The sequence below is a fragment of the Podarcis filfolensis genome, assembly GCF_964270895.1.
Source record: "Podarcis filfolensis genome assembly, chromosome: 14".
Taxonomy (NCBI): domain Eukaryota; kingdom Metazoa; phylum Chordata; class Lepidosauria; order Squamata; family Lacertidae; genus Podarcis; species Podarcis filfolensis.
In genome coordinates this window covers 6,479,047-6,502,424 of record NC_139616.1, presented here as the reverse complement: position 1 = coordinate 6,502,424, position 23,378 = coordinate 6,479,047, and the positions used below count along the sequence as shown (strand labels likewise).

The window sequence follows — 23,378 nt, the reverse complement described above, 5'->3', positions numbered from 1 at the left end:
GATCCCTATCGGTTAACTAAGCAACCGCTGAGGGCTGCATGGCTGGCTTTTCCCCTGAAACGCTCGACAGAGTGAGCGTCAACATGAGGCAGCGACCCCCTCCCAGCTGAGGCACATGGAAATGCACACAGGGGATAAAGAAAGGAGGACATAGGCAGAATGGCAGAGGCAGTGGCAGAACCATGGCGGGAGGGTGGCTGGGGGCATCCAGACCAGAAATGACCACCTCTACGCATCTGGCTTTGTTGAGAAATCAACTCACTTCACATTCAGAGCAGCAGAAAATGGCTTCCCACTGAGCTGTTCAGCAGCAATATTTTCCTGGAGCTTGAGAGCTAACTTGATAAAAGCTACTTTTAAAGAGACAAGACTAAGAGCTTAGCTACAGGGCTGCAAAATGCAACAGCGTTAACCCAAGGGTGTGTGACTGCTTGGGTTTTCAATTAAGAAAATGTGGCTTGAGTGACCAAGTTGCTTTTTGGACCACAATTGCCATGCACTGCAGCCAGCAGAATTGTAGGGTGCTGGAGCTGATGGGAATTATAGTCTAAAACATTGGGGGGCATAGATGCCAACTCCCTGGGTGCCCAAGCACCAACAAAATTCCCCATGAAGGAGCCAGGCACCCACAAATTTCAGTGCCAGGGCCATGCACGCTACATGGCACCCATGGTTGCGGGTCCAAGTTGGCACTCCTGATTGGGCGGCGGGTTGGCTTAGAATTAACCGAAATGGTCAGCATCTCTGCTAAGAATGCAAATTCTATTTCCAGTGTCAGTGGCTAGAAAGCCCTGTCCTGCTCCATTCTCCCACTGCTGTGGCTTCTTGGCCCACTGACCCCACTCCCACCCCCTCCCCAACCCAATGAAACCCCTGCTTCCCCTCCCTCACTTCCTGCCGTTGAGTGTCCTGATATCACCACACAGGTGTGGCCAGCATCAGGCAAGGGGGCTTGAACTTGGCCAGGGCTTCTCAAAAGTCAGTCCCCCAAGAGGGTAGGGTTCTCTTTGAAACCTCCCAAGACATAGAAGCCAAGGCACCCAGTGCTGCTTCGGAGCATTGTTAATCCTAATTCTAATACTACTTGCTGAATGAAACTATTTGAAGGCAAATGAAATTTTAATGTGGAATAAAGGAAGGCATTGCACCTACAGTATAAAAAAAGCAAGACTGGGATGGATGGGAAACATGCCTGGGAGAGGGCGGGGCAGCTGCCCTCCTGTATTTCTGCTCCATCCACTCTAGTAGACATGAATTGTCCGAGAGGAGCCATGTGGCCTCAGAAAGGCCCCACGCAGGGATGCCATTGCTTTCTAACCTATTTTCTCCAACGTTGTGGGTTGTGCCACATTGTTATCTCCTGCTCTTAGTGGCGTAAGACCTTAATGCTGCTTTAGTCCAGAGAGCTGCTGATGTTCTGCCTGGCAACAGATGTTGCCCCAACAACACGATGCTTCCATGGCCACCTGACTTCACGAGGCTGGATCTGGGGATTAGGAGGAGGAAGGTTGCCGTCCTGGGGCTGCCTTGCTGCTGCTGCAGCCTCCTTAAGCAAGGGAGAGGGCATGTCTCTTTACAAAGTCAAGCCAGCTGGGCTTCCTGTGCATTTCAAACTGGGGAAGTGGGGGTGGGGGGCGGTAAGGTAAGCTTAGCATTGCTTCACTGTTGCTGGACAAAAGCCCTTCAGCCTGCAGCTTGTGAGTCCGATTCCTGAATGCTTTGCTGAATCAAAGAATGCCCTCCCCGAACATAATTTGCCTTCCAGAGAGAAGGCAGCCTTAGAACCCTTCCCCTCCTGTGCTAGTTTGAATAGGCAAACTAGCATGTTTTTACATGGAGGAGCATTCAAACATAGATTCCACCAGCAGCAACAGAGATTTCAATGAAGGCTGTTGAGCAGAAGCAGAAGCTTGCAAAAAAAGAGAGAGAGAGAGAAAGAAGTGCCCCCAGACTGTTGTGGTGAGGTCTCTGCCCCCAGCCCCCAGCCCAGAGCCCTTCCCCGCTCCCTGCCCACTTTTGAAGAATGCTCTGGACCCAGCCACAGCCAGCCTTGCGCCCCTGTCTCTCCTGCTTCGAAGACTGTCCTAAGGAGCCCAGGGATCCCAGGCAATCTTTCTCCTCTCTCTGTCCCAACCAGCTGGCCATTGCTGGTGACAAGAAGAGGCTGAGCCGGCCGGAACACCCCGTCCACCAATGCACTTGGGCAGCTCCTGTGGCTTTGTCACCAGAGATGACCACATGTTGAGTCCTGGCTGGTGGAGGCTCCCAAAGGCCAGGCCAGGCGCTTGAGCTGGGAAGCTCTGTGCCCTTTGCCATCCTCTTCTCCTTCGTAGAGATGCCTTGTTATTTTAAGCAAAGATATAAAACTTGGCAGCTTGTCACAATTGGTCTCTGGCCTTTGCTGCCAAGCCCTGAGGGGACTGTTTCCAACAAAGCCTTTTGGAGCCTGGTGCAGGCAAGGCAAGGCCAGGACCCAACCCCACCAGAATACAGACTCCCTAGATCAGGGGTCAGCAAACTTTTTCAGCAGGGGGCCGGTCCACTGTCCCTCAGACCTTGTGGGGGGAGCGGATTATATGGGCAGGGGGGAATGAACGAATTCCTATGCCCCACAAATAACCTAGAGATGCATTTTAAATAAAAGCACACATTCTACTCATGTAAAAACACCAGACAGGCCCCACAAATAACCTAAAGATGCAGTTTAAATAAAAGAACACATGCTACTCGTGTAAAAACACGCTGATTCCCGGACCGTCCGCGGGCCGGATTGAGAAGGCGATTGGGCCGGATCTGGCCCCCGGGCCTTAGTTTGCCTACCCAAGTCCTAGATGAAGAGTAAGAAGAGAAACGTGGACATCCATCGCAGGTGCAAAAGCGGCCTCCGCTCTGCCACCAATTGCGGCCTGAATGAGCCCTGCTTTGAGGCCTTGCGGCTTTGGGCATCGCCTCATTCTCTGTGCAGCCAGAGACAGTACCAGTGTCCGACAAACCGGCAGCCATTCCACTTTGCAAGGCTCAGGGAAGAAGGAAGGAGCCTTTGCAGGCCTGGGTTTTGGCCATGGGTGAACTCCTTCACGGGTGTCTGGGCGATGGTCGCCAGCCTCCTTCTGCGCTCCAGAGTTGCACCATGAAGAGTCAGCGCTGGCAGAGAACAGCTGATCTGCATCTGTGCCGTTTGTCTCTGCCTGTCGAGGCAGACAGAGAGTCATCATGATGATGAAGTGGGCCTCGTGTTCGTCTCGCAGCCAAGCCTGTTGCTAGAAGCCTGAGAGATGCTGCGTCCCTTGAGGAACATGTGCAAAAACATCCTGCTGGCAGTCATCGGGGTGAGGAGCCTGAAAAATAGTACGGGAAAGTAGAGTTTCTGCCTCTGTGCAGCATTACCAAATGAAGAGGGGCTTAGGGTCCAAGAAACACCCACTCCTCACGGCTGCCCTGAGATGGTTGTGGCAGTTTGTCTGGATGTGGCATCTGAGATGGGGTGTTTTATCTCATTTGAGCCCAGAATGTGTCAGTGGATGGGAGCTAGTAAGTTCCACCCCAATCTGCCGTTAGCCCTGGAGAATTCAGAGCAGCCTTCCCCGCATTACAGACCAGAACTTGGGGAAGGGAAGACATCCGAGAGACGCCATTTAAATACAAAATCTCTGAAGCAATAGGTAGGGGCGGATTTTGGTATTATGGCACCCTGAGCAAAGACAAAATTTGGCATCTCCTATATTTCCTATTTTCACAATAATTCCTTTTTATACTGTTGCTTTTTAATGGATCTTCTCAGTAAGTTCCTATGTAAATATAGGTGTTGTTGTTGTTGTTGTTGTTGTTGTTGTTGTTGTTGTTGTTGTTGTTTTGCACCCCCTTGGCTTGAAGCTCTGTGTGTGGGAACTACCCTAACTCTGGTGCTGCAATAGAAACCAGCAGAAAATATTTCATTTTAGATACTTCCCTTTAAATCCCATCAGAATTGGAACTATTTTATTTGCTAGTAATTGAAGCACATGCTTGATTATTATTTCATTTTCATTTTTATTTGTTTATATCTGACCTTTTCTCCAAACAGCTCAAGGTGACATACATGGCTTTTCCCCTCCCATTAAGTGGAAATTTGAATCCTGGTCTCTCAGGTCCTCATCAACACTGTTAACCACTACACAACACTGGCTTAGTCAGGGCTCTCCAGAATGGAGATCTGTGGCATTTCCATTATATTTCTAAGTGGAAGCGGGTAGTCTTGTTTACACACATTTTCTGATATCCTTCCCAAAATGACAGATTGTTTTTTTTCATTATGGAACAAAAAAATGCCTCCTCTTTGAAGGAGGAAAAAAGGCATAAATAAATAACATTGGCATCAGAGAAGGGCAGAGGAAGTCTTGCCAGTCACCTTGAGAGTTTGGATGCAGATGGATTATGTCCTTGCGCTTTTCTTCCAGAAGACTTGAAGGCTTCTTTGGAACTTGGTTGTCATGGAGACCTTCCAAGCCATTTGATGGAGGGACAATCCATTTGGCACTTGCCATGTTCTTGCTGGAAGCAGAGGGGGGGGAAACACTCCTTGCTGGCCAATTTCACACCTAGATAGGGGGCATCTTGCTGGGTGCCATCCAGCTCACAGTGAGGGGGTGTTGCAAATTATCCTGGCATGGGGGGTGGGGGCAGGGAGAGCTTTTTAAGCCAAAGGACCACATTCCGTCTTGGTCAACTTTCCAAAGGCTGCATGCTAGTGGGGAACTGGGACGGAGACAAGCGCAGGTTAGGCCAAACATAGACTAGGCAGAGCAATGAATGTGACTCAGAACTTTGTACTGTAGGCTACATCCTGTCCACACAAAAGTTCTGAGGTTTCTGTACACACACACACACACACACACACACACACACACTTCCAAGCAAGCAAGAGGCATGATCCTTGCTCACAGACACATTCCAGACCAGCAAAATTACCGCAGGAGGTGAGTTAGTGATGGGTGTGGCCTGGAGATAAGGGGTGTAGCCTAAGGAGAGCTTCGGGGGCAAAATACTCTCGAAGAGAAGATAGAAGAGAGCATTCATGGGATGGGGTCCTGAGGTTCCCCCTTCCCTGAACTTGAATTGCTCGTTTGTGCCCCTGCGTTGTTCATAAGGGGCAGTGGAAGGAGCTCAGCTCTGCTGCCCTGATCAAGAGAAGCTTAAGGAGGATCCAACTGTGTGGCAGCCCCAGCCGGGAGAACTACAACAGGCTCAAACTTGGGAAGCTTTTTCACCAGGGAGTCCCCAGTGGCTCTCTCGATCAGCAAGCTCCTCTCTCACGGGTGCGTCCTGCACAACCTAAAAATTGCCACTGCCTGCTTTTTCTTAGGACAGATGGGGTCCAAAGCCTCTTTCAGGCAGGGGGTGGGTCAAGGCATACCTGGGAGGCTGCAGAACATTCACTTCCAGCGCTGGGACCATTTAGAGAGTGGCTGCCGGTAGAAACTGCTCATAGAATTGTAGAGATGGAAGGGACCTCCGGGGTCATCTGGTCTAACCCCCTGAAATTCAGGAATCTTTTACCCAATGTGACTCTCATGCTCCACTGACTGAGCTGTCCCAGGTCTTCCTTGGGCTGCAGCCACCAAACAGCACTCAGGCCTCATCCTGTCCTGTGGCTGTTAAACCTAAGTGGTAAGAAGGGAACAGCTGGGAGGGAGAACGAAAGAGTCCTTTGAGCATAAACAAGGACCTCCTCCGCAAGCGAAGCCACTGCTGGAGCTGTGCCCGCCTATCTTGGCCAGGGTGCTTTTGAACAAGGCTGGTATGTTTAATTGGCTGTAGTTGGCATCAATATTTTGTTCTGGCAGAGCAATGCAGTTCTGCATAATGTGAACACTGCAGAGGAGATAGACTTACCCATGCGCCTGGCTCCAAAGGTTTTGCAGGATGTGCCTCCTGTGCCTTCTGTCAGGGTCTTGAGTTTGGCTCAGGAAAGGGGCCTTCCAACTGGCCCCCTGTCCCTGAGGCCATAAAAGAGACCAAGGTCAGCCCTGGAGGGTTGTTGTCGCCTGTTGCACCACTTGTGAGTGCAAGAGCAGCTGAGGAGGCGGCAATAGTTGCCCTCAAGCGAGCATCCCATTATGGGCCACTGTGGGAGAACTGGAGACTGTATGAGCTCAATGTTAGAATTCCTGCTCCGTGATTGCAGTCATGGGATTGTTGTCTTTCACATGACGGTATATGTTTTGACTCCACAAAGTGGGAAGTGACGGAGACAGGATGTTTGTTTTACTGTGTTCTGTTGAATTGGAACTATTGTCCTTTGTTCTTTCTCTCTTTGCTGTCTGATGCTAGAGAGAGAGGGAGCCATGCTGCAGTGCTCCGTGTGTGTTTATATGTAAATAAAGTAGATTAGCCAAAATGCAGAGTTGCTGAGTTCTGTTACGCAAACTGTGAGCACTCTGCGGATCCCTAAGTGTGCCAATGTCTGTTGGCATCGGTTGCTATGCTGTTTGGGCAGAAAAAAGCTATTGAAGCTCCCGAACGAACGACCAGGAGGGAGGGAACATGCCAGTCGGGCATGTGTCTCTGCCAGGGTCCTACTCGAGAGTAGGACAAGCTCCTGATACTCCCCCTCCCCCCCCCCCCGATCCAGCAAGGCTCTCCTCTTGCTCTTCCATTCATTTACTGCATTTAACCATATTAGCAGTGATGGAAGGTGGTTCAACTGTTGCAATACAATTAACAACAACAACAACACCCCACCGATCTGGCTGGGTTGCCCCAGCCACTCTGATCGGCTTCCAACACATATAAAAACATACAAAAATATCAAATATTTAAAAACTTCCCGATACTTCCCGATAAATAAATATCCTGCAGTTTATTTTTATTGTCAGCTATGCAGCCATTTACCTGGGCAGAAATTGAACCGGCCATTCCTAACTACGTACCTTGGTAGGAAAATGGATTTTGCTCGTAAATAAGTTTGCAATGCAAGAACTTCACCCAGATCTTTCCCCAAGGAAAAATGTGGGTGGCTGTTGACTTGGAACTGTATGTGCCGTGTTTCTCCTGAAGCAATTGTTAACAAAGTTTGCCACTCTTAATTAGAACTTCAGCCTGCAGGTCTGCAAAGGACAAAATTGCTGGAGAAAAAAAGTCGATCCAAAAGGACAGAGCTGTTTTGGAAGTGAGAAATTGAACCGCCTGGACATCTGTCTTCATCAAGCAGAGCTTTTGGCATCTCACTACCTGAATTGAAAAAGCTTCTCTGGAAATGAGCAATAGGAGCATTGTACACACACACCAAATGAAATGCACCTTCTGGAGGAAAACCAACACATTAGCAACCACACCACAGACCTTATTTACATACGGATTGCATTAGGGGCACAGATCCTTTATCATCATTTGCAAGGTGACACCTTTTGAAAGTGATCTGAGTTCTAGTGGGCCCCATCCAAAGAGCTGCACGGCACTACCCTCCTGTTCCTTCTTTCCTGGAAGCAGCCTTGATGGAGTGGCGAAGATGAAGAAGAAGAAGAAGAAGAAGAAGAAGAAGAAGAAGAAGAGGAGGAGGAGGGGGAGGAGGAGGAGGAGGAGGAGTTTGGATTTGATATCCCGCTTTATCACTACCCGAAGGAGTCTCAAAGGAGAATGTTAGCCGCTTTGAGACTCCTTAAAGGGAGTGAAAGGCGGGATATCAAATCCAAACTCTTCTTCTTCTTCTAACAATCTCTTTTCCCTTCCTCCCCCACAAAAAACACTCTGTGAGGTGAGTGGGGCTGAGAGACTTCAGAGAAGTGTGACTAGCCCAAGGTCACCCAGCAGCTGCATGTGGAGGAGCGGAGATGCGAACCCGGTTCCCCAGATTACGACTCTGCCACTCTTAACCACTACACCACACTGGCTCTCAGTGTGAGGCAGGACCTGAGCACAGGAGATGCTTGCATTGATTGGATCAAGCTGAACAGAGCCTCTTCAGATGCACCAGCAAGCACATAGGCTGACTCAAAGGTCACTCTTGCCACTGCCCCACCCACTGGCCCAGGGAAAAACAAATCTTGCATGGCAAGTCTCTTATGAGCAGGCAAGTGGGGCCACTCAGAGCTGAGTCGGCATTTACTTGCAGGGTATGGTTTGGTTTCTAGACCCTTCCCCAGAGTCCAAGGGGCTCAGCACCAAGAGCACAGGGCTTATCCACACTCCTGCTTGTCCCATGCCTAGAAAGCTTGAGTCCAAACTATTTTCTGCTTGACTCATGCTTTCTTGGTACGGGTCCGAGGGGTTTTCCCCTTGTCCCATTGCTTTCCCAGGGAAAATCCACTCTTCAGCTCTAAACTGGAACCAACAGCAATCCATGGCAACCCCAAATTGCTGCTTGCTCCAACTGAATGCTAAAGAGCAGTTCTCCCTGGGACGAAACAGCAGGACAAGAGGAATAAGCCAACTGTCACGGATGCTTTAGTTGAGATTCCTGCATTGCAGGGGGTTAGACTAGACCCTCAGGGTATCTTCCAACTCTAGAGTTCTATGAGTCTTAATCCACAGCACAGTAAAGCAGGTCCATTGCAGCCAGCTCTGATCTTGCAGCTCTTATGAGAAAGATTCTGCCTGAGGCTTTGGTGAGTCTCCAGGGTGGGCTCAGGGAGCCCATAATAAGGCCTCTCTTGGTGACCTTGTGGCACACACCAGACACTCACAGGTTTCTCTCCACTCTCCTGAGCTTAAGCAGGCTGCCCGTCAGAGAGGGAGACCTCTTGACAGCTGCCTCAGCCCCCTGGCATTGACTTGGCTCGCTTACTTGAGTCCTCTCTGGCTGTTGGGAATATAGGAAGCTGCCTTATCCCGAGTCAGACAGTTGGTTCTTCTAGCTCAGTATGGCCTACACTGGCTGGCAGCAGTGGCTCTCCAGACCCTCCCTCTCTCATCCTTGCCTATAGATGCCATTGAGGATTGAACCTGAGGAATTTTGCACACAAGGTATATCTGCCTTCAGCCCTTCTCGTGAGAGGCACAGCCCATCTCTGCAGTGGGTCTGCTTTTTCCATGAGGTCCAGTGCTCTGTTACTCTCTTTCGTTAACCGTTTCAGGCCTGTGACTCACTTGTGGGTTTTGTACCACCTTAGATCAGGGGTAGGCAACCTAATCCGGCCCGCAGACAGTCCGGGAATCAGCATGTTTTTACATGAGTAGAATGTGTCCTTTTATTTAAAATGCATCTCTGGGTTATTTGTGGGGCATAGGAATTCGTTCATATTTTTTTCAAAATATAGTCCGGCCCACCACACGGTCTGAGGGATGGTGGACTGGCCCATGGCTGAAAAAGGTTGCTGACCCCTGGCTTAGATCAATGAGCACAAAGCAATTCTGAAACCTAAGCAGATCTCAGGTGTTAAAAGGCCATTAGGATTTATTTTGCTGGGTCTAAAATGTGCACGGGGACTCTGTAATTTTATTTACAGCTGGAACTTTATTAAATATGTTATTTTTATTTTTCTGTGTTCCATTACAGAGCATGAAAAGCAACGGTTATGCAAGAGCACAGATTATATGAATTTGCACTTCAAAGTGAAATGGTTTTATAATGAATATGTGCGCGAACTCCCCACGTTCAGAGATGCAGTGCCTGAATACTCTCTGTAAGTGGGGGGGGGGGGAGAGAATGTTTCAGTTGGGGGGAGGAAGAACATTCTGGAGCTTTTATTCTGCTTGTTGGGCTCAGTTTTCTTTAAATATTCATCCAGCACATCCTTCAAACCGGAGTCCATTTGTGTTAAGGTGCACTTAGAACTTTAAAAGACTCTAAATGTCTTTCCCCTGACTTCTTTATTTCTCAGTGAACCTTTTGCAGAGAAAAGGCAATCAGTTTCTCAGGAAGGGGCTTTTCAGCAATTATACTTAAAACCTCTTGCAGGCATCAGAATATTAATGGGGGAGTGGGGAGACACAAGGCTGGAAGAAGCTCCAGACGGGCTCTGGGTGGCTCCTCCTAGGATGAAGGCAACACCTGCTGCTGCCGCCCTCCTGCCTGGAGGCTTTTGCCCACATCATGCAGACTGCGTGGCACCCCCTTGGAGGAGTGTGGAGGCCGTGGCAATTCTGGAAATTCTTCAGCCTGGAGGAGAGAGCTATTGATGGCTGCTAGTCAGGATGTCTATGCTCACTTCTGAATACCAGCTGCTGGAAGGGAGGGAAAAGTACTCTTGAGCTCAAATCCCCCTTGCTGGTTTCCCCTGGCATCTGGTTGGTCACCCTGAGAACAGAATACTGGACTAGATGGGCCATTGGCCTGATCCAGCAGGCTCGGGACTGGTTTTTCTTTTCCGTTCATTGAGCATTCCCCCCCCCCACACACACACACACCAAAGCTGCATGCCATATTTGTTGTGTTGCTTCTTGGAATTCCCGGTGTGGGACGCTGGTTTGACATCATCTGATAGGAAGTGCCTACAGAGGCTGGTGAATACAGCACAAGATATTATGGGCTGTCCCGTGAATCCGCTGGATGAAATAGCGGAAGAACGTTGACTCAGGAGAGTGAGGAAAATTCTCAGGGATGATTCACACCCTGGCCGGCACTTTCTTGGTCTCCTGCCCTCAGGCAGAAGATATAGAAGCAGGATTAGTCGCACCAACAGGGTAAAGAACAGCTGCTATCCCTGGGCTGTTAGGCTGCTGAAAGAAAAGATAACAACAGGGCAACTGACTTTCAGGTTTGGTGGGTGTGCGTCAGTAAACGAGGGGAATTAAGACTAAGAGAGCTGAGTGGGGGGTGCTCGTGTAATCTCACTGTATACAAGTTGTACAAGTGACAGTAAAGTACAGTGGTACCTCAGATTACATGCACTTCAGGTTACAGATGTTTCAGGTTACAGACTCCGCTAACCCAGAAATAGTGCTTCAGGTTGAGAGCTTTGCTTCAGGATGAGAACAGAAATCGTGCTCCGGCGGCACGGCAGCAGCAGGAGGCCCCATTAGCTAAAGAGGTGCTACAGGTTGAGAACAGTTTCAGGTTAAGTACGGACCTCTGGAATGAATTAAGTACTTAACCCGAGGTACCACTGTATTTCAATTTCAATTTCTCCCTTATAAAAGCTGCCACTCTTTCCCTGCTCTCCTGCAAAATGTGGAATCCTGTTTGGGCAAGGGCAGGTGGAGTGCTGAGGCTGGGAATCAAGGCAGGCCAAAAGACCCCACCCTCTCCAGTCTGACAGTTTAGTCATAATGCAGCCCTTCCCCCCCCCCCCCGTAACCTTGGAATCCCCCAGCTGTGGATGCCTCAATACTGCAGCAAGGTCTGGAGAGAAATTAAGAAAGACTTAGATACTTGGAATAGGTTAAAATTGTCCTGGACAGGAAGGATGGCCGCGATTAAGATGAGCATTCTTCCGAGACTACTGTTTTTATTCCAGAATATCCCGGTAATTAGAGGTACGGCATGTTTTAAGAATTGGCAAAGAACTTTAGCTAAATTTATATGGCAAGGGAAAAGGGCAAGAATTAAATTCAAACTCCTCACGGATCTAAGAGAAAGAGGGGGTTTTGCAGTTCCGAACTTAAAACTTTATTATGAGGCCGCTTGTCTTTGTTGGATAAAAGAATGGGCCATTTTAAAAAACACGGATTTGTTGGATCTAGAGGGATTTGACATTAGATTCGGCTGGCATGCTTATTTGTGGCATGATAAAGGAAAGATCCATAGAGGCTTCTCTAATCATATCATTAGAGGCTCGTTATTAGAAGTTTGGAACAGGAACAAAAAGCTGATTGAAAGAGACACCCCTTGGTGGCTTTCGCCAATTGATATCTTAACAATAAAAAAGTTAAATCTGGAATGTGAAAGATGGACATACGAAGATCTCCTAGTTAAATCAGAAAGAGGGTGGAAAATTAGACCGTACGAAGAGCTAAAGGATAAATTAACTGGATGGATACAATTTCACCAAATTAATGCGTTATGGTACGATCATAAAAAAATAGGAATGAGTGAAAAAAAGTCCAGGTACCAGGTGGAAATCTTAGAAAGTAATACTAAACTTTTATCCAAAATGTATAACCAACTGTTAGACTGGGATACTAAAGATGAAGAGGTGAAAGGAGTCATGGTCAAATGGGCCAGAGACCTTGGATATAATCTGGAGTTTGACAGATGGGTAAAACTTTGGAAGAAAGGTATGAAGTTCACAGCATGTGCTGCTCTCCGAGAAAACATGGAGAAAATGATGTATCGTTGGTACATCACCCCGGCAAAACTGGGGAAGATGTATAAGACCGGAGACAGCACATGCTGGAAATGTAAAACTAAAGAGGGTAATTTCTTTCACATGTGGTGGACCTGTGACGAAGTGAAAAGATTTTGGGGACAAATTTACGATGAATTAAAAAGAATACTGAAATACACCTTCCCCAAAAAACCTGAAGCGTTCCTTTTAGGTATGATCGGAGAGGAGATCAAAAATGAAGACCAAACATTCTTTCAATATGCAATGGTGGCCGCCAGGATTTTGTTAGCGCAAAACTGGAAAACTCCCAATATCCCCACCATTAGAGAATGGCAAATGAAATTATATGAGTATATAGAATTAGCTAGAATGTCACAAAAAATTAGGCACCAAAAAATCGTTAAGTTTACGAACGACTGGAATAAATTTCTAAGTTACATTGAAACCAATCTAGGTATTACCAAAATCACAGTGGGCGGAATCTAAAACCTGCGATGTAAAGAGCTGATATAATACAATCTGCAGATAAGCGATGAGTTTATTTTGCCTAAACCGAGATGGAAGGAAGTCAATTGAGTGATGTTATGTTGGTTTGTCTGTTTTATGTTTATAGGTGTTGTTTGTTGTTGTTGTTTGTTTGTTTGTTTGCTTGCTTGCTTTTTTTTTCTTTTCAGTTTTTTTTCTTTTTTGTATTGTTTGATGTTGTTTCCAAAATATCAATAAAAAGATTAGTAAAAAAAAAAAAAAATCAATACTGCAGCAAGGGGAGTTTCAGAGCTATAGGACTGCAGGGCTGAGGGTTGCCTTGAGCCCCTTCCAAGGCACCATATCCTTTGCGTCAAGGCTGCTTCACTCTGCGCGCGTTCAGGCACAAGGAGGAACCTGTGTTGACTGTCTGAAAAACGAGAATGTGGGTGAAGCAGCCGCCTTCCTCCCTCCCTAGGTGGTTTGAGCCTTTTGTCATGCAGTGGCTGGATGAGAATGAGGACGTCTCCATGGAGTTTCTTCACGGTGCACTGGGAAGAGACAAGAAGGACGGGGTGAGCAGAGCTGTGAAGTGGGGGAGGCCCTGAGGCAGGGAGCACTTTGGGTGATGGGGCGGTGGTCCTGAGGCCCACACACTCAATCCACAGCAGCCTAGAGCCGAGAGGTTCCTTGGCATATAACGTGGCGCCTGAGGTAAATAAATGCACATCTGCACTTCCTGTTTCACAGCAAACATGGATTATTGCCTTGCCCTGTTCCTCTCTTATTCCCCCACCATGGAGAGATTTGAGAGTGGCTTGTTTTGCTAGGTGAAAACAAGAGAAGGAGGAATTTTTTATTGGACAAAAATGCCCCTTTCATTGATTTGCTGTGACAGCATTTGCAATCCTATCCAGAGAGCTATAATTAAGGCAGTAGCTGTAGCCAGGCATTATCCTGTAAAAAGGGCATCTTTCTGCAGAAGCAGCAGAGGGAATCATGGCCAGGAACTGCCCACCCCACCCCCACCACCGTGAGTGAGGAGAAAGATCTGTGTTTGCCGCCACAGAGCGTAGCAGCCTCAACACAGCACTGAATGCAAACCTTACACGACCCTATTGCTGCTTGATGACCTATTTAGATGGCAGATTTTCCAAAACCCCGTTCTTTCAAATGTGGGCTGCTCAGTCTGTGCTGCACTCCTGGTGTGCTCAGCTGAGGAACCACGGCTGGTGCTGCTGTGGCTGTTTGGGTGTGTCTGGGGTTCACTTTCTGGAGAAAAGTGGAAAGAATGAATAGGCTGAGAAGAAGAGCCTCCAGCCGGGAAGCCACACACCCTGCACAAGCGCCCTTTAACGGTGTGTCTTTGTGTGTTGTGGTGTCTGTGTAGTTCCAGAGAACATCGGACCATGCCCTTTTCTCCTGCTCAGTGGTGGACGTCTTCACACAGCTCAACCAGAGTTTTGAGATCATAAAGAAGCTGGAGTGCCCTAATCCAGAAGCTCTCTCTCATCTCATGAGAAGGTTTTCTAAGGTAGATTTGCATCCTCTGAGCAGCTTGGGGTTTGTGAGGGAGGAGTCACGTTTTGTCCCTGTGGTGTTTTAATCTGTAGCCTTGTATATTAAGCCTTGCTGGCATTCTTCAGCTCTTGCTTGTTGCCCTGTCAGAGAGGAAATCTCCACTTTTCCAGCCCTGTGACGTCCTGAAATTCTCCCTTTAGATGTCATGTCTGTCCAGGATAAGAGCTGTGTGTGTTAGGTCAGCCACACCTTATCTAGGTAACTGGGCCCTCATCCATGGGATAGGAGGGGGCACGAGATGCCTTGGAGGGGCAAAGCTGCTCTAGTCCGGCAGAGTCTGCCCAGCCCAGTGTTGGCTCAACAAAGATGGAAATGCCATGCTTATGTTGTTTATTTTATTAAATTTATATACCACCCTTCATCCGAGCATCACAGGCCTGTTGACTATATAAAAACAGAAAATACATGACATAATAACAAACAAAACAATATCACCACCCCAACACACAGTTTAAAAGGCCATCGATTTTTAATTAATTCCCTGTGGGAATAAAAATATTTTCGCCTGGCACTTAAAGCTATGTGATGAAGGCCCCAGGCGAGACTCCCTGGGGAGGGCATTCCACAAGCGGGGAGCCACCACAGAAGAGGCCTGTTCACGTGTTGCCCCCCTCCAGACCTCTCAGGGAGGAGGCAGACAAAGAAGGGCCTCAGGTGGTGAGCCCTCAATGTTCCCATCCCCTATAGTTCCATCTGATTTTATTCTGCTCCAAATTTGATTTTAAGCTGTATTTTAATTGATTGTTTGAGTTATGTTTTCAATGTATCTTATTTTGATGTTAACCGTCCTGAGCCCGGTCCTGGCCGGCGAGGTATAAATAAAATTTATTATTATTATTAGATGAGTATTGCAGGGTCTTGGTCAGTTTATATGGGAAGAGCCGGTCCTTGTGTTATTGCTGTTCTTATGGTTATGCACTCCTGGTTGTTAGGCAACCCAGTGGCGTAGCGTGGGTTGTCAGCACCCGGGGCAAGGCAAGTAATTTGCGCCCCCTAACCCGTGGATTTGTGCCCCCTAACCCATGGATTTGCGCCCCCTAACCCGTGGATTTGCCCTAACCCCAGATGTTGCGCCCGGTGCGGCCGGCCCCCCCTGCACCCCCACGCTACGCCACTGAGGCAACCAGGGGGTCCTAGGCCCTGGGGGTGTTCCGAGGTGGGGTCGGGGGCGGTACGCCCCAGGTGCTATTTCGGGGGGGGACAAAATGCCGACCCTCGATTGGCGTCGCCTCCCAGGGCGCGCGCCACTCGCCGTGCACCCCTGGAACGTGTGCCACGCCCCCTGGGACAAGCGCCGCTCCGGATACCAGAGCAAGTTGCTCCACCTCTGCTAGGCCCCCTTTCCTCAACTTCCCCCTGTTTCAGGAGTTAAGAGCAGATTTCTGATGGGGTGGGGTACAACAAAACCATGGCCTGAATTGTGGTGGGGCGCACAGACAAAAATAGCAGATGGCTGCAGAAAATAATTAAAGCCTGGAGAAGTGAGAAACTGGGAGAAAACGACATTGCCAGAGAGTCTTCCATCCCTAGGAACATACCCACTTAATTGATGTGCCTTTGGGCCAAAGGCACCAGCCCCACTCTGGACCAAGTGGCAGGGAGCTTAATTCCTCGGCCAGGGGGTCTGGGATGAGGCTTGGCTCTTCTGCTCCAAGGACTCACCCCCCCCCCGTGGAGTTGCCACAGTAATGTGACACTGACTGCTGCTCCTTTGTGTGTGCTTTCCCCCCAGACGATCCATAAAGTGCTTGTTCAGTATGCTGTAATTATTACAAATGATTTCAGCTCTTACTGCGATAAAGAAAATTTGGTGAGTGAAATTTAATTTCTTCTTAATGTGCTGTCCTACGATCCCGGCAGGTTGGGGTGAGACAGGTTCTGTGCGGAGGGTGGTGCGTGATCTCATAGGGGAGAGGCTGGCCAGGTGGAGGGCAGGTGGCTTCCTGTCCTTGGGGAGGTGGGGTCAGCGACTCCTTCCAGGGACCAGATGAGAGAGAGCCATGACTCATTAGCTTTTACTAATTAGCAGGCCCATGCAGCAGCTCTGGGGAAGGTGCGCTCTGGGAGAGGCAATTGAGCCTTTCCCCAATTGTCTTCATGAAGCTGCTTTTAACCACAGATTGGGTGGGGAGGGGGTAATATAGATGCCACACTTTTATAGATGCTGCCTCCCTCCACCCCATCTCCAAGTAGCAGCTTCAGGGAAACGATTCAGATGAATGAGAGAAAAGGGTTAAGTACCCTCTTCCCTGATCTCCTGAGCTGCTTTAGGCCAGGGCAGGTTTTCTGTCCCTTGAGCTCAGGATTGTTGAGCCAGCCAGTGTTGCTTAATGGACAGTGTTCTAGGCTGAGACTGTGGAGGCCCAGACTGCAGTCCGCACTGTCAGCCACGGAGAGGCTGTGGAGCAGTCACTTTCAGCCTGCCCCACCTCATAGGGTTGTTGTGATGGCTAAAAGGACGGCCCCATGTACACCACCCTGAACTTTTTGGAACGGTATAGAGAAGTGGTAAATCAATTAAAGGGTAGTAATAGGAGTAGTACATGGACGCTTGGGTTGCGAACGTTATCCGTACGGGATGCACGTTCGCAACCCACAGCATCTGCAACCTGCAGTGGTGCATCTGCGCATGCACGGGTTGCGATTCTACACGTCTGCGCATGCGCAAAGCACAATTTAGCACTTCTGCGCATGCGCAACCGCCGCAACCCGGAAGTAACCCGTTCCGGTACCTCCGGGTTTCAGCGGTCCGCAACCCGAAAAAACGCAACCCGAAGCATCTGTAACCCAAGGTATGACTGTAGTAGTAAATTTCTATAGTGCCCTTCATCCATAGATCTCAGGGCACTTCACTGTAGAAATACAATATAAAATTATTATTATTATTATTATTATTATTATTATTATTATTCACTTTTATTTGCATTATTATTAGCATTATTAGCATTTACATTCCACCTTTTCCTCCAAGGAGCTCAAGGGGGTGTACATAGCTCTCCCCTTCCTCATTTAAGCCACACAACAATCCTATGACGTAGGTTCAGCTGAGAGGCAGTGAGTGGCCCAAAGTCACCCAGAGAGTTTCATGGCTGAGTGGGGATTCAGATCCCGGCCTCCCAACATTCCAACCACTACACCAAATGGCCACAAAATACATAAACATCAAAACAAACCCCAAAATAAACAGGGGAGGGGGCTCTGTTTTTTCAGCACCTTGGGCTGGGGGTGGAGTTAGGGTCACCCCTCAAGCCCCAAGATGCCATTCCAGAACCCTCCGCCTCCATTAGGGCTCCCTGGTCAGTCTTAGCACTGTTTTGGGGCCCTCCTGGTAGAGTTAAATAAATCCATGCCGTGTCTTTTCTTCATAGCCCTGTATCTTGATGAACAACATCCAGCAACTGCGAGTTCTGCTCGAGAAGATGTTTGAAGCCATGGGGGGCAAAGAGGTGAGTTGTCATGGCTTGTGTGCTTTGACCCTTGAGCTCTGCCAAGAGAAAAAAAAACATGGAGGTTTAGGCTGCTTCAGGCATCCATAGGCCCGTCTGGGGTGCCTGCATCTCGTTCCGGTCCTGCTTTTGATTGACAGGTGTCTGCAGAGCCACCAACTGTGTTCCGTGACTGCCTCCCTAGCCTAGGAGCTTAGAAAGGCCGCTCTGGGCCTGCCATCCCAGGAGAGGAAATTATGTGGACAGGAGAGTCCCTCCAGATTCGGCAGTCTTCCTGCTATGGGAGCACATTTGTTCCCTGCGTTTTGTTGAGATTTCCCCTTTTTGCAGCCAAAGTGGGTTAAGCCAGGGAACAAAGAATATGTCCTGTGCTTTTTCAAAAAAAAAAAAAAGGAGACAGCCCGCACAAAGTCTGTGTTGGACTTGCTGGTTTTTCCATCCGCCATTGGCTCATCCTCTCTTTTGGGGGGACGGGGCTTGAGACATTTGAGCGGGGAGAGAAGTCCATGTCCTTGGATGGGCCGTTATCTGTGGTGTGCGGCTGGCACTGCCCACTGTGTGTTCCCTTCTGGTCTCCTGCCTCCTCCTGGCACCTCTTCCTCCTTATGGCTCCTGCTAGGCCATCTTGTGACTCCATTTGGTGATGTGTCTGTTTCCAGCTGGGCTAGTGGTTTGCTTTCTGTGGGCAGGCGGGGAGTGGAAGGGGAGTCAGGGGGTGCCCACTGCTTGTCTGTAATCTGTCGTCCTGTCTTTGTCCAATACCTTTAACTTGCCATTCCATGAGCAGAAGCAAGAAGGAGAGCGGTTCTCTTTTGAGGTTTGTGATAGTAAGCGCACCTTCTCTTATTCCTCTTCCTCCTCCTTCTCCTCTTCCTCCTCCTCCTCCTCCTCCTCCTCCTTGGGCGGCTCAGAGCCCTTGCACTACTGAGGTGCTATGTGTCTGTGCTTCATCGACAAATCCTAAGTCACCAGAAAGATTGGAGTCCAGATCTTTCAGTGGACAAACGGATGGCTTCTTTTTTAGAATGCAAAGCCCATGAAGACTTGCTGGAGGGGGGGACGACTGTTTGCTTCAAAAACAAACAAACAAACAAGCAAACAAACAGGCAATGCGGCTGTAAACCAAAGCACTGGGGTTTAAGCTGATTTAATTCATTTGAAAGCAACTGGATAAATGAACAGACTTGGACGTCACACCTGGGCGGGAGCAGAAGAAGAGGGCATCAGACAGCTTCACTGCAGGGGGTGTTTTGGATATCACAAATTAAAGTCCCAGTTGAGAAGGGAAGGGAGGGAAGGAAGGAAGGATGTGGCCAAGAGGCACATTTTTCTAATGCTGGGAGGGAGGAGGGCAAGGCACACTTGTGCACGCGCACACACTGGACCTCCTGAGTGAATTGAAAACTTCCAAGCCACCAGCAATGGCCACAATCAAGCACACATTCACCTACTTTTAAGACCTGCAGATTTAGAGAATCCACATTTTGCTCTGCGCTAAGTTGCAGCCTGTTAACCTCTCCTACGTTTCTACATCAAGCACTTGCTTAGCTTATGAGGAGAAGAAGAAGAAGAAGAAGAAGAAGAAGAAGAAGAAGAAGAAGAAGAAGAAGAAGAAGAAGAAGAAGAGTGCTCATGTTTTCCCCATCATACCCCTGGGCAACTGAGGCTGGAGAAAGCCTCCTTCCATCTCAGCAGAAGCTCCCAAGGGCTGCCCATTCAGTTCCATGGGGGGAAAGCCGAGCTGAGCTTTCGTCTTCTGTGAAAGGAAAGGGGCAGGCTCAGTGTGTGGGAGCTCTGTTTTGTTCTGTTTTCTTACTAAAGGGCATGCAGACTGGGCAAGCAGCAGGCCCAGCACCCGCCCAAGGATCGGTGGCAGAGGTGCAATGCAAATGCCTCTGCCCCCTCCCCCCACCCCAGGCCAGCCCTCCATGAAATCGACAGCCGGCCTCTTCTCCGAGCATGCGCAAAACGGAAGCTCCCCTTCCTTGCTTGTCTTTCGTGAGGCTTAAGCAAGTGCTAGAAGGGGGCCTCTGTGGCTTCCACGGCCCGGCCCGTGGATCTGCACTCAATTGCTTTAGTTTGCTGTTTTCTGTGTTTGAATTACCTGCCTGTCCTCGGGTGACGTAGGCGATATGGGCATTTTCAGAAAAGCAATTAATGGTGCATCGCGGTTAGCAATGCCTGTGGATGATCAGGTCTCAGCGCAGAGAGTTGATTACCCGGCAAGAGTAGCATGTGCTCCAGAGTCTGTGTATGGGATGCGTCTGAAGCTTTTCTCCTGCACCCAGTCAGTCCACTGGTCTGTCCCATCGGCTGCCGTCTGTGCTGCTGACCAGCAATGGCTCCCCAGGGAGAACCTCCCTCTCCCACCTGCAGGCTTCCAAGTCCAGCTGAAGGGCTCCCCAGGTCTGCCTTGGAAGCCAGTTCCACCAAATGCTCTCCAAGGCCTCCCTGCTGCTAATGGAGAGTCTTCCCTATGCCCCACCCACCATGTCAGCTTCTGAAGAGCCTTCCCCAGGAGTAGTGGTCTTCTGTAGACCACACAAGCCCATGCCCATGTATTAGGCAAACCCCACCAGTATTGTCGGGCTCCCTGGGATCATGCAAGGTGACCATGCAGATGCTCTCCATGCAGATGGATAGCCAAGCCTAGTGTGGTGTGGGGGCCATTGGGGTTGGCATCCAGAGAAGCTGCAGTAGTGTGACCCCCTTCGTAGCACTGATCCCCTTTCCCATGTATCCCATCTCCAAAGGGGACTTTGTAGACATGGAGTTGCCACAGCTGGAATTCCCATCATAGAGATGTTTTTAGCAAAACGGGATCTGAGTGCTGCTTTAGTGAAGTGGGAGTCTGTGAACCCCAAGGGCCAAAAGGGCTGGGCCCCTCCCTTGCCTGAAAGGGGCTCTGGGGGTAGGTGGGATTTGCACTGCCAGTGGGGCAACGAAAATGCCTGTGCATGGACCCCTTTCTCCCTCTCCCATTCCATGACACAAAGCCCGTCTGCCACCATCCTCCTTGGCCACAAGGCTGCCGTGGTTGTCTTCCATCTGTGGTTGCATCCCAGATGGCGTGCCAAGGCTGTGCCCCTTGGGCCTCCTCTAGATGCAGCCTGTGCTGGCGGTCCAGGTTCTTGTTGGTCCACCCTGACGGCCTCAAAGGGCTAACAGTGAGCAGCTCCCCCACCTGCGAAGCCTCCTTTCCCCCTCCGGAAACAGCATGCTCCACACAAAAATAATAATAGCCACACCCGTAGAGTCTGCCACGCTCTTCTCCTCATTGCTGGATGCTCTGCTTCTCTCTACACTAATGCAAAACAGCGTGGAATCCCCTCCCGATCCAAAAAAAGGCCTCTAAGCAAGTGCAGCCCCAGGGCAGGGCAGGTGCCTGCCTCAGAAGGCTGCGTAATAAATGGGCAGCTGCAGCCATGCTGTAGTGGGAAGGGAAAGGCAGCCAGCCGGGCAGGGTGTGGCATGGGGAGGCCATCTTTGCCTCTGGTGACACCTTTGTGTTTGGCTTGACGGGCACCTCCATGGATCCCCCTTAGCCAATGAGCGCAGCTCCTCCTGCCCCTCCTCTCCCTTTGTGCATCTTCCACCAGGCGTTTCCAGAGGCAGCCTGAGCAGGTGGCTGTTTTCCACCGAGGCCTGAGGAAGGGAAATACATGGCAGCTCTCACCCCCCTAGGAGGCAGGCCATGCCCCCTCCAGTCCAGTGAGGTGGGTATAGACGGACTTTAAGAGTGGGCCGTGCCCTTTGTCAATTCAAGTCCTGTTTGGGGTCTCACTTTCCATCCCCGCACAGCCTCAAAGGGTTTCCACGCTTGTTTTCCATTAATGCCATCTAATCGATGGATGCCTTCTCCTCCTTCCCACTAACTCCGATGCAGAGAAGAAGCAGGTGAAGCCGAGCAGGGGGAACTAACCTCACCGTTGCCTTTTTCCAGCTGGACCCGGAGGCCAGTGAGGCCCTGAAAGAGCTGCAGGCCAAGCTCAGTGGCGTCCTGGATGAGCTCAGCGTGACCTACGGCGCCAGGTAATGGGCCTGCTTCATTGCCGCTCCCAGACACACACTTGTGGGGCTGCATTACATACTCTACAGCATTGGGGGGGGGGGAGCCACTTTTCAGTCCCTGTTTTGCTACTATGTCTTGGGAAGTCCCTGTGCCCCTTAGAAATCTGCCTTACCAAGGATTTTCCTAAAGGCAGGGGTCAAATGCATTAAAGGAAATAATATATGAGATGTTCTGGGGCATGGGAAGGCAAACTAAGGCCCGGGGCCTGGATCCGGCCCAATCGCCTTCTAAATCTGGCCCGCAGACAGTCCAGGAATCAGAGTGTTTTTACATGAGTAGAATGTGTGCTTTTATTTAAAATGCATCTCTGGGTTATTTGTGGGGCATAGGAATTCGTTCATTCCCCCCCCCAAAAAAAATACTGTATAGTCCAGCCCCCCATGAGGTCTGAGGGACAGTGGATCGCCCCCCCTGCTGAAAAAGTTTGCTGACCCCTGTGCTAGGGTGCAAAGGGCTTTTTTTGTCATGTGGTTGGCCCGGGAAGGGGAAGAGGGAGTGGAATGGCGCATGGCCAGGTTTTCCAAAAGGGCTTTCAGAATGGGGTGGGAGGTTGGGTGTGGATCCACTGTGGAACCTCAACCCCCCACGGCCGACCCACCCATGAGGCAAGGTGTGACAACCACTTCAGGCGGCAGGATCCTCCAGGGTAGCAGATCCTGATGTAGATCTTTATCTCCCCCCGCCCCCGTTCCAGATGTAGATCTTCACTTACCCCTTCTGTGTGGGTGGGGCGTCAATTTTTGTTTAACTCAAGCTCCAAAATGTCCCCCACCCAGGATCACACCTGGTCTCTAGTGCCCTCTCTGCATCAGACACTGCCCCACCCTTTTTTTATATATATAATAAATTTTTATTGGTTTTACAACATATATTAACAGACAAGAACTAACAATTCACAACATAGCACGTTAACAAACAAACATATAAACACGTATAATTTCATCACCTTTTTTTCTTAAACCTTATTTCAACGACTTCCCCATACCTCCCTTTTCTGCATCCCTGTTTTAAACTTTTTCAGCAACCCCTAATTTCGGATACTTATGATTCAATTTCTTTGATCCTTTTTCTCTAACCCAATCGTTTATCATTGCAATTCTGTTTTACATTACCCATGACATTTTAGCACTCATTAATTTTACAACAGTTCTTAAGATAAACTTTAAATTTCTTCCAATCTTCTTCCACCGTCTCTTTCCCTTGGTCACGGATTCTGCCAGTCATCTCGGCCAGTCCCATATAGTCAATCACCTTCGTCTGCCACTCTTCCAGCGTGGGTAGCTCTTGTGTCTTCCAATACTTTGCTAAAAGAACTCTTGCTGCTGTTGTAGCATACATAAAAAACGTCCTATCTTTCCTTGACACCAATTGGCCCACCATGCCCAGGAGGAAGGCCTCTGGTTTCTTGTGAAAAGTACACTTAAGTACCTTCTTAATTTCATTATAGATCATTTCCCAAAAGGCCTTGATCTTTGGGCACGTCCACCAAAGGTGATAGAAAGTACCTTCAGTTTCCTCAGACACTGCCCCACCCTTGGGTCAGCCTCTGCCCTTCACCCCACAGCCAGAGATCCAGAGTGCCAAAGACTTCTACTAGGAGAAGGGGAAATGGCCCTTGTCAGGGGTGTGGGA

General features: G+C 49.3%; 1 protein-coding gene across 2 annotated transcripts in view; it reads left to right on the top strand.

The window, feature by feature from the left end:
* The window catches only part of UNC13C (unc-13 homolog C), a 134,503-nt gene that overhangs the window by 92,809 nt on the left and 18,316 nt on the right, over positions 1-23,378 (top strand). Inside the window, exons 19-25 of one of the 2 annotated variants that reach the window (XM_083586098.1) lie at positions 9,473-9,599; positions 13,126-13,222; positions 14,038-14,181; positions 15,961-16,038; positions 17,597-17,674; positions 18,462-18,491; positions 21,618-21,706. In XM_083586098.1, the coding sequence (XP_083442224.1) occupies positions 9,473-9,599; positions 13,126-13,222; positions 14,038-14,181; positions 15,961-16,038; positions 17,597-17,674; positions 18,462-18,491; positions 21,618-21,706 (643 nt within the window). The remainder of the gene's footprint in view (positions 1-9,472; positions 9,600-13,125; positions 13,223-14,037; positions 14,182-15,960; positions 16,039-17,596; positions 17,675-18,461; positions 18,492-21,617; positions 21,707-23,378) is intronic. The other variant, XM_083586099.1, reaches the window with a different exon arrangement.